The sequence below is a fragment of the Lates calcarifer genome, unplaced genomic scaffold (assembly GCF_001640805.2).
Source record: "Lates calcarifer isolate ASB-BC8 unplaced genomic scaffold, TLL_Latcal_v3 _unitig_5728_quiver_2916, whole genome shotgun sequence".
NCBI classification, from domain to species: Eukaryota; Metazoa; Chordata; class Actinopteri; family Centropomidae; genus Lates; species Lates calcarifer.
Window position 1 is genome coordinate 1 of NW_026117689.1, and position 11,234 is coordinate 11,234.

Here is an 11,234-nt window from a genome sequence, read left to right on the forward strand (position 1 = left end):
GCATACACACTGCAAGCTTTTGTAAAATGTGTCTGTATGTAACATTACCATATATAACAAATAACGCAACACAATACAATGACAGGTATTTGAGAACATTATGAGACAGTAAGAAGTCCAGGTTAATAAGTACATGCTAAATGTACATGTTGTTACAGTGAGATTCCTTACCAGAGTTTGTTCATAAATGTGGTTGTCAATTACGTCACAAAGTGCTGTGCCTCCCTCCAATAGGCCAACAGAATACTGTGGTTCATCAGCGATTCCCTTCATCCTCTCAACCGTTTTCCTCTAATCCGACAGGCATAAAGAATGTGGCTAATCTGTAGTGGTCTTGCTTGTTTGCTCTCGAGCCCCTGGGGTCCTAGACTTTTGCAACAAACTGCACAAGAAAAGAGAAAAGTCAACATAAGACACGAAGCTCTATAAGCCAAACAATTTAACTGTGTTTGGACAATAGATATTTGTTTATGTTGTCCAACACTCGTTTATTCATTAGCTGGAGACTAAAACTCTGATGTGATCTCCAATCAAACAAGTTATTTTCAGTGAGCATCCAATCAGACCACAGAACAGGTTCCATGTAATGGGACAGCTCTGTGGAAGAGGCCTATTCTTCTGAAAAGCCACTGTGAAAACACAGAGTCTGGGGCACAGGGTTCATTTACTTTACCATCAATTACTCCCAACAATCACCATTAATCCCTGAGCTGGTGACCCGTAAAGGTTCTTTTTGATGGCATTAAACAAGGTACAATACTGTCTGTGTCCGAGTCACAACTTTACTTTCAATAATGTTGCACAGTACGTCAGAGAGCCAGTAGTGACTGGACGAGACCTGAAATGACTGTGGTTTTGGGAGGTTAAATGGGGAGACTAAACAATGTGCCTAGAGAGGCTGCTGTGTTATAGACTACTATGACAAGCCTGATACAAACAAAAGAATAAACAGAAGGAGAAAGGTAAATTTGCAGTACCTCTTTGATTTCATTGTGAAAAAAACTGAATTACTGCAATTATAGAACCAATGTGTGGGCTTTATTAAAATCTCTGCTGAAACACTTGTTAAGAGAGGATGGGTGATGGCTCATCCCTATCATCTCTTTAAAAATCAACCAAGACCTTATGTAACATGGAAAATGTTTAACTGTATTTCACATACCATCTCCCCCTTGAGAGAAGTAATAGTAATATAGGCATCAATATGCATTTCACATTTCATCTGCAAATATTTTTTTCTTTACAGCAGCTAAATCACACCAAGGAGAAAAAACTACTGCCAGGAAAAAAAAAAAAAAAATCAGTCCAGAGCACAATGTCCTGTTATTTTTAGGATTTAGTATTTTTAGAAGTGCTAAAAATGGATCTAAAATATTAGATTTAAAATAACTACAGATTGTTTGTGACTTATCTGAGGGTATGCTATTTGTTAATATGGCAATATTCCTTCTGTCAAGAATCTAAGTGAAGCAATTTGTCACAATGTATTGATAAATAATGCAAATCCCTACAAACACATGGACAAATGCAAAAGAAAACGTGTTTGTTTGAATATGTCTCTGCTACAACAATATACACAATGCAATCCAAAAGGTGCATTAATTCTTCAGTTATATGTAGTTACACCTAATTTATACTCACATGGATAAGTCCTGGGATGAACTTGTCCACTATCAGCTAGGATCCCAAGGTGGGCTCGGCGTTGAAGTCAAATGGCTCTCGGTATAGAGCTGCCCCTAAATCCTCTGGATAGTTGTTGTACACCTGCAAAGGGACAGATGAGGACAGGACACACAGGAATCAGTCATTGACAGAGAAATAGTTCTAATGAGGAGAGCAACTGTTTCTACACTGAGACATACTCCAGTCTACCTTTAAACCTGTGCACTGTACCATCAAATCCGTTAGGGGGTAATACTGGTATGTAATTCAATGGACAAAATGAGGGCTGAGTGTTTGAAAAACACTGACAGGGAGAGTATGGAAATTGCACATTAGTATAGAGGAAAAAATGTATTTATGGTTTACTTTATATCTGAAATAACTGTTTTTTAAAGTTTGAAATGGTACTTTGGATCATGGTCCATAATAAAGTACTGAACTGATGCAATCGTGACTGGCAGTTTTGCATCAACTGATTTACGTTTCTATGATAACAAAAAACAACGGTAGACAGTGTCTCGACACTCTTCAAAGGCGTGACTGGCCAACTACCACACTGCCTGCTACTACTTTTAAACCGTAAATTACGTGTCTGATTTAAGTTACTTAAGCTACCTTGCTTGCTATTGTAACAGGTCGTTGAATTCATTGGTAACGTTAGGATTAGCGACAGCTAGCTACCTAGCAAAATACATGGTACATATTTCTGCACATAACTGTGTACGTAACGTATTTCAGTAATAATGCTACTGACCATTATGCTGTCTTCAATTCATTATAGCCAGCACTTGTGGCTTATGCTACATTACCCGGTTGATTTAACAAAATGCTAACTAGCAAGCTAACAACGCGGTTAGCTAATGTTACTTACGTCTGCTGAAAACCCAAAAGAGGGGGACAGAACGCTTTTTCTTTTTAGGCGGAATTTTTAAAGAGTGATGGGATTACAAGAAGAGAAAAGGATAACTGCCATGGACGTGGTAGAAAAGGTCGACTTTTTGTTGTTGTTCGATGTTTTATAGGTGCTAGCTAGTACGGCTCATTTGTTTTGACCATGCAGACGTCAACAGCGGAGGTCGAGTGAGCGGTGAGACGGACCTACAGACGGTTCAAACAGTAGTGTCAAGCACACCAAATTTAACAGTAAGATATCCGGTTAAAGTATCAAATAAAACCCATATTCACAACATAATGACAACGTTTTTTGAGTAATGACAGACACCGATGTGGAAATATTTCTGTAAAATATCGTTTCCAGTAAAGCTTTCTTTGGGGATTTTTTTTCACGATTAATATGACTTAAGTAATAATAATTAGAAATTATATTAACAATTTCCCTTTCTGAATGTACCTAAGTGTGGAGGTTATGACACATCTTAGATGGGCGGAGTTTAGAACTGTTCAAAACCAACAATGACCTCAGTTTTCCGACGTGATAATAGATGTCATGTGGAGCATTTATTAACAAAGCCATGAATTACAACAATAATTATCCCCCAGTCGAAGTCGCAGTAGTAATACTAATTATAATAATAGTGAATGTAAATACATAAGTTATTCTACTTTTATTTTACAGTTCAATACATATTTTATACTAATTTACAGTTAGCCTATATTCTGTACTCTATTTATTATTCTCTATTTTTACAACACTATTTCCAGAAACTGAAAGTGAAATGTATCCTTATCAACTAAATTACACCAGGGCTGACTAAAATTGATATTTCTGTTCAATAGGCTGGTGTCACATTCCTCAAGATTACCTGTGTTATGTCTTCATTGTGTTTCCCATGGCTCAGTAATGAGGAGAAAATGCTGTCCAAAGGAGTTTGCAGAATTTTCCTTTTTTCTGTAGCCAAAATCAACAGTTACAAAACATCAATCCCATGAGTAATGAGCAGATAGATGCATGTGTTTTGTCTTCAAGTTCAAGCTCAAACTGGATTCTGTCGTCCCTTTGCCTTTGTTGTTGTGACTTTGAGAAGTTGTGCCTGCCTCTGAAAACGCAGGGTCTGGGGTCAGTGTTTTTTTTTTTTTTTTTTTTTTTTTTTTTCAAGGAGATACATTTGCATTTTTCCCTCCTCAACAGTGGAGGAGGAGGGTGCCAGGGAAAGCTCAGCTACTGTCAGCTAAACAGGAGGGTAATGTTTTTCGTAGGGCTATTTTTACTCCATATCAATAATGACATCACTCTGGTATTAAGAGATCAACACACCATAAGTATATCAGATGTCATTAAAATATCCATGTGTCTAATTGTCACTGGTAACAATATAATTTCTTTATGGATTTTTTAGAATTATTGGGAAATATATCTATGAAAGTAGAGTATTTATTAGTTTGCCTTTGGGATTTGTATTTGCTCTAGCAATCCACTTATACCTGTGTCCTGGAGTCAAAGTCCATTTTAGTCTGTACAGTTTTTGGCAATTCAGTGTGGCAGTGTGAGCATTTCTAGGCTTCAATAAACATTTCATCAAACATGTAAAGACCTAATTCCTACATGGAGATTATGTGTTTACTTTGTACAGAGCATAAATCTTCACCATCCTTACAGACCAATATCATGTAACAGTGCACGATAAGTCATTTTTTACAGCTAACCAGAAAAGTTGTGAATTCACATTCACATAACTGTGAAATTCCTCAGAGTGTTAGATGAGCTTTGAGTTCTCCTTAGGGAAAAATAAACAATAGCAGCATTTGTTTCACCAATAAAACTATTGCTTAGAGTCCATTGTAAAGCCTGGAGAGGCAACGTCTTTTCCTCGGACTGCAACACAAAAGCTGTTCCGTGTTTTGTGCCTGTTTTCTCTAACACTAAATGAGCCTATGTATATATAAGTCTAATCACACATAGCATCTAAAGTGGCTTCCAGTAAAGCACAATGTTTGATTTCCATTGTTTGGATCATAATAGCCATCGCAGCTACTGGGTATGCGACAGTGGGACATGTGTACCACCCACTGTGAAGGCAAATACTCCAGTGGCTGCATTGTGCAGCAGGAATTCTTATTTGCAAACATTGCAAACAGATTACATCAACACACAGACTTAGAAAGACCCAGCATAGGTTAACCCTTAACGACCAAACGTCTCCAATCAGAGAGGAAAAATATTCAATGAAACAGTTATTGAAACATATTAACTACCATCTATATATTTTAAGCATAAAATGTATGTTATGAATAAAACTCAATCAAGTTAAGACATCTGTAAATCTATCTCTCCATATTTGAATGAGTGACTGATTAAACTGAGTTGGTGTTATGCAACAGACTCTAGTGTTGTAAGTGTTGCTTGAGACACTCAGCAGTGGTTTCAACCCTTTTAGCCAAAGAATGTTACTAAGTGAAAGGGACTCCCAAACAAGCCTTTACTCCTGCTGATCTGAATGTTAAGCAGGACAATATAAAGCAACTGTCTGCAGGAATATAACAAATATACAAAAAATAAAAAAATAATAATTCAATGCCTCACCACATTTTTTGGGGGGAAAAAAAGAGTTGATAAAACTCAAAATTTCAAGGCAACACTTAAGCAACACAGCAATTCAACTTATTTTTTTTTTTTAAAGTTAAGGCTCTGAGTTTATCCCATTTAGAAATGATGCCTTAACATAGACCAAGTTAGAGCAAACACATTACATTACACAATTTTTACATCTGTTAATTTACATAATTTGAGATAATAAAAGCTTTATTTTATATACACACTTTTTTTTCTATTTCAAATAATTAATTTGATGAGTTAAATGGTCAATTCACTGGGACATTTAGTTAACTGAATTCATAATTTTGTAATATTTTTTGTTATGACTTGCCTTTTTTTTTTTTTTTTTCAACAGTGTACAATATGCCACTTAAAAGGAATTATCTTTATCTCTGGGCTTTCCCACAACATGTCATTTTCAACAATAGTATCAAAGTAGTGGAGAGATACAGCAAGATATACCATGATGGTCAAACAATAACACAGTCTAAAAAATGATGCACATTTCACCCTGATTTCCTTTCTGCCAAGATAGACTGCAGACTAATTAATTAAATTTCCTAACATAACTCTGTGTCATTAGTTGAGATTATTATATTATAATTAAAAGTACACTGCTTCTGAGAAAGTAAGATCATCAGGTAGTCCCTATGAATAAAACTAAATACAGATACTGTGATAATTTCTGTGATATTTGTTTAGAAAAGTGAGCGGTGTGTCAGCATGTATGTGTGCAGACTAGCATTTGCACAGATATAGCCTACATACTGCATGTGTATCCTAGACACTGCATCCTGTGTATCCACTCTCATATATACACACTAGTCTGTATTTAGGCTTGTGTGTGTGTGTGTGAGCATGCTAGCATATCTGGAAGCAGCAGGTCACTGTATTTCAAGTAAAGTATGTGCAGGTAATTTAAAGGCTAAAGCGGTGATGTGCAGTGAGACAGTATTTACAAAGCATTTAGACAGGCCTTCATTCCCGGAACGCACGACTGATTCAACAACAAACATTTGTGGTGCTTCATTGTGTTAGTAGTGGAGGGAAAACAGGGAGCATTTTCTAAAGAAATGGAGGAAGAGAGCAGGTGGTGGCAGTGTGCCCATTACAACCTTTTCAAAATTAGTCATTTTAATGCTTCTATTTTATTCTAATACTTTAACACTTGCATCTCTTATTTAGTAACCATAAACACAATTTTGAGACAAAATCACAGACCATGTGCATGACAGTTAGCACAGTTATTTCCAGGGAGTTACAGGAGTTCATGCAAGGGGACGGTGTTGAACAGGGTGTGTGACAGGGAATAGCATTATGCCTCTAAATAGTTATTTCTCTATTCAATTCTATTTATTGCTAAAACAACACTTTTCTCTCTTATTGAACCGGAAGAGAATATAGACTAGACTCAGCAGTAGCTTGGGCTCTACAGAGAGACTGACTGTGGCGTGTGTGTGTGTGTCCTGATAACATCCCGGCAGACTGGCCTCTAGCCAACCATGGGCAAACTCACCCTGCCGTTTGATGTTGAGGGTTGGCTCCAGGCAGACCAAGCATTGTGTCCCAAACAATGAACCCCAGACCCACTGAACTATAAAACATGTCCCTTTGGGGGCGTTTTCCTTAGATTTTGTACAGGAGACACCCAAAGTCAGGAAACCTGACCCCGCTTTTCCAATTTAGTAACTCTAAAGTCTCAAATGCTGCTGACTTGGCATCCAAGTTTGTCTGCCTCCTTCTCTAATAAGGTAAATAATGTCCTTGGAATGTTGACTAAGGCTCATGTCTGGGGTGGGGGTCTTGTAATTCAGGAAATGTGTTGAAATTCCATATCAAAAATGGAAGAAAAAAAATCCCTCACCTAAATTCACTTTAGTTAAAGTGACTATGACAGAGAAATTTTGACCCTGTTCGACAAAATAACAAAGACAAAATAAAGGTCCCTTTATCTGAAGGCTTCTGTCCTGTATGCTTGCAAGAAAGTGCCAAAAGTAAGTGTCACTGAACCTGAGTATTGATAACCCACAAGGATCAGATTGTAGCCAAATGTCTGTCAAATTTACAATTGAAAGGTAATTTTGTCAGCCTATTGATAATTTTGGCATCTTAATTGTCATCTTAATGTTCTGAACACATGGCATCTATTGTATATCTATCTGTCCTAGAAGAGATATCATCTTGCCACTTTAAAGAGGTTTGTTTACTGACTATTTCTTCATCGAGGGTTTAAGCCACTTGAGGTAGCCTATATTTGTTATTTGTGATTTTGGGCTATTGACTTGACCAGTGGCACTGCAGTACTCCCTGTCCACCAGCTGTGGTCGCTGCTGAGTTTCCTCAGTGAGCAGAGGGTGAGAGAGGCCTTCCGGTTCCTCTGGCAGATCAGCTGACTCTGTTGCTGTTGTCAGGAGACCTCACGAACTGTATTGTATGGCAACTATGAAAATTATCGAGCCATAGAAACACTACAAGCCGCCATATTTTAACTGGTAACGGCCACATTTTGATACACAGGTGAGTGAAACTGTCAAACAATCACAGTAGCCACCTGTGTTGTTGTTGTGGGAGAAAGCTAAGTGGCTAACAGTAGCTAATCCCTGCTGGATGTTGCTTGACCTTAACTATCTTTCTCTGTCAGCTTCGTTTGATATACAGTGTCGTTTGAACGTAGTTTATGGTTTTCAAACTTTATGTAGCAATAAGGAAATAAAAGCGAGTGCCAGAAAAACAATATTTTCTTTTTGTAATGGATTTCAACCCCGAATGAGCTCCTGTTGCCATTGTAGCATTATTTCATTAGCTTGCTTAGTGGTAAACAGTATCATTATACTTCATGATAACAGCACAAGGAGCTGTAGAGCTAAAATTTAGCCAAAAATAACGACACTGTAAACACTGTACTGTAACTGTATTGTACTCAAAGCAGCAATATTCATAATAAGACAGACTCAGAGGGAGGGGTGGAATAAAACCTCACAGATTTACTAACTGAAAAATAATAAAGACAGTTACATTAGTCTAAATATCGTTTTCTTCTCAGGGTTCTCTAGCTGCACCAGTGCTGAAACCATGACAGAGTTTTGGTTGATTTCTGCACCTGGAGAGAAGACCTGCCAGCAAACATGGGACAAAATGATGGCAGCCACCACACGAACCAACAACCTCTCCACCAACCACAAGTTCAGCATACCAGACCTCAAGGTTAGCACTGGATTTATTCACTGTTTGTTGTCTTTTATACTTTTTCACCTCTCATCATCTCTCTTGCTTAATTCATGACTTCCTATTTAAATAGAAAGCTAATACCAAAATCACTCACCTTATATGTATCCACTGTCAAGAGTAAGCTGATTCTTGTGTATGCGAAGCAGCTTTTACACAGATCCATTGCCAGCATGTTGAAGTGTTGGTCAGGTGAAATTTTCATCCACAGAGTAGTTCAGCTCTGTGCTGAAGGTGAAGTAACCTCTCTGACCTCACTGCCACATGGGGCTGCAGTGTTCTCCTGGAACTGTTAGCAATGCATGAGTGGTCCTGGACAAAAAGGCGCCATCCTAAGCACATAGGGGCCCCTGGATGTCACTGTAGGCTGATTTAGCTCCAGATGTCACTGTTTAAACACAACCCTGCTGACACAGATCTCAGTTCTGATGAGTCAGAAGTCATAATTTGTGGTGTTTTATTTTTTGCTTTTTTGGTCCCAAAAACAGGTTGGGACACTAGATGTTTTGGTTGGACTGTCGGATGAACTGGCCAAATTAGACTCCTTTGTTGAAAGGTATGCTACCTCAAATGTTCGATTCTCTTCCTCTGAAGGATGATCATTTTAGTGATTGAATTGGTACTTTATAGACCTTTTATAATCACATAAAATGCAGCCTGTATTATTAAAAGGTACTAAAAAATCTCCCTTAACCTGTGCAGCACTACAGACTCTCTGATGTAGCGGGTTTACCACTCCCTAATCCCTTCCCTTACCTTGTAACAATGAGGAATTTCACAGGGGCGCGAGGCTAGCGAGCCTCGCAGTCTAAACTTGGCTATTTACAGTTGGGTGACACATCAGCAGCTCTTTCTTTAGTCATATTTATACCCAATGACTTATGTGCCGCAAGTATGTTTGACTGCAATTTATAGTCTTTTGAAAATATGACATCTAAAACTCACACACAGCCATTACTGGCCGAGGCCTGCTTTGCTTCCTCTGTGGATATTTCCAAGACTGTGAGAAAGACCAACTTTGCAACAAGGTTTCACTTGTTTGACTACAGCCTGTCTTTAATCTAGTTCGTTTTTGAAGTTTCCATCTAGCATATATTGAAAAATAAGAATATCTAAATTGGTGAATTCTTCAAAATTGCACCCATTAATATATTTATTGTTTGTTTTTGAGCTTTGAATTGATTAGGTTGTTTTCATTTGTCGTGATATGAACAATAAAATCTATTTAAAATTGTTCAAATTAAATCCCTACAGCAGATGTACTTTCTTATGAACTCTGTAGGCATGACATGTGACTTGGCTGAGTTCTTGCTTGGCTTCACTCCTCTGGGCACATTTCTGCTTAAAACTGTTAATCATATAAAAGTAGACAGTGCTATGATAATCTTTTTTCAAATAATTGAACTGTCAGTGTTTAGGTTGGTTGTCAGCTGGATGTTTCAGCTATTTATCCATTACTTTTATGTATTCACATGTAGTCATAGTTCTTCTTTGATGTGCTGGTGAACAGTATGGTCAAAAATCTGAGAGTCTGCCATATTATAAATCACCTTGTCAGGAAATCATCTTAACAGGAATATGTGTGTGTATGTTTGTGTAAGATTGGGAGGATGAGTTCATGGTGGTCATGTGAACATGTGCAGGATGAATGTGTGGTTTTCTCTGGCTTTGTGCATGCAGTTTGTGTTGACATGGTGTGTTTTGATGTCTCCTGGCTGTTCACAGTGTGGTGAAGAAGGTAGCTCAGTACATGGCCGACGTGCTGGAGGACAGTCGAGACAAAGTACAGGAAACCTGCTGGCCAATGGAGGTACAGTGATGATTACAACACAGTGTCTGCTTTACTACTGAAAATATGCTGATAACCAGTAGACAGTACATAATATTTGATTACATATTTTTCACATGATATCTTCCATTGAGGAAAATACACCTCAAGGCACACTAATGTGGTTGAAATGTTCTCTAGTCATGTTGTAAGAGTCAAATATCAAAATTGCAGTAACCTTGGTATTTACCATGCGTATGTTTTTGGTATTTATTTTGCCAATGTTTTAGATATCAAATCCAGAGATTTCTGCCCCAGAAATCCACATATAATCCATGTGTGTGTGTGTGTGTGTGTGTGTGTGTGTGTGTTGTATGTATATATATATATATATATATAATTCAATTTTATTCTGTTTTTTTACACAATAATGTCTGTGAAGGAATATCAAAATCTTGGCAAATAAAATGGAAACTATTTGCATGACTAGGTACCACTACAGGTAACTTTTCAATTGTATTTGAAAGCATTGTTAAAAAAAAAAAAAAGAGAGGAGAAAAGAAAGAAAGAAAGAACTTACAAAGAACCTAACTTTTGGCTTGCTATAATGTCATAAAGGTGGGTAATCACAACACAAAACACGTCTTTTTCTGTCTTTTCAGTTGATCTTGTCACCTACATCACAAGATTTCAGTGGGACATGGCAAAATATCCCATCAAACAGTCACTTAAAAACATCTCTGAAATCATCTCAAAGGTGGGTCTGTCCATTGGATTGGATAATATATGAGTAATGGTCAAATAAGCATTTAGATTTATATTTGATTTCTATTCATGTAAAACTGCCTGCTTTTTATTTTTGGACCTTAATGGGTAGTGGGGCTCTAACACTACAGTGTCTGGATAGGGTTTTATTTCCCATTGGGAAATCGTGGGTACAGGTGTGTCATAAATGCCATGTTACTCTATCTCAGTTAGAAAACATTAAGTCTTGTTTTTCATCTTTTACAGCAAGTAACCCAGATTGACAATGACCTGAAGACAAGAGCATCAGCTTACAACAACCTGAAAGGAAACCTGCAGAAC

The 11,234-nt window shown here is 37.5% G+C and overlaps 1 protein-coding gene and 1 long non-coding RNA gene across 3 annotated transcripts; one reads left to right on the forward strand and one right to left on the reverse strand.

The window, feature by feature from the left end:
- Window positions 1-177: 177 nt before the first annotated feature.
- LOC127141744 (uncharacterized) lies at window positions 178-3,663 on the reverse strand. 2 transcript variants are annotated; one of them, XR_007812251.1, is made up of 3 exons: window positions 3,426-3,663; window positions 1,642-1,764; window positions 178-382 (listed from the first exon to the last, which is right to left on the reverse strand). It is a non-coding gene; the product is annotated as an uncharacterized LOC127141744 (long non-coding RNA). The 2 variants fall into 2 exon arrangements; XR_007812252.1 differs by lacking the exon at window positions 3,426-3,663 and adding an exon at window positions 2,417-2,552.
- Window positions 3,664-7,503: 3,840 nt separating this feature from the next.
- On the forward strand, window positions 7,504-11,234 carry LOC108876331 (V-type proton ATPase subunit C 1-A). The gene is made up of 6 exons (XM_018665787.1): window positions 7,504-7,672; window positions 8,199-8,359; window positions 8,869-8,936; window positions 10,106-10,190; window positions 10,811-10,905; window positions 11,160-11,234. Exons 2-6 carry the CDS (start codon window positions 8,228-8,230, stop codon window positions 11,164-11,166), a joined length of 387 nt encoding a protein of 128 aa, XP_018521303.1. The 5' UTR covers window positions 7,504-7,672; window positions 8,199-8,227; the 3' UTR covers window positions 11,167-11,234.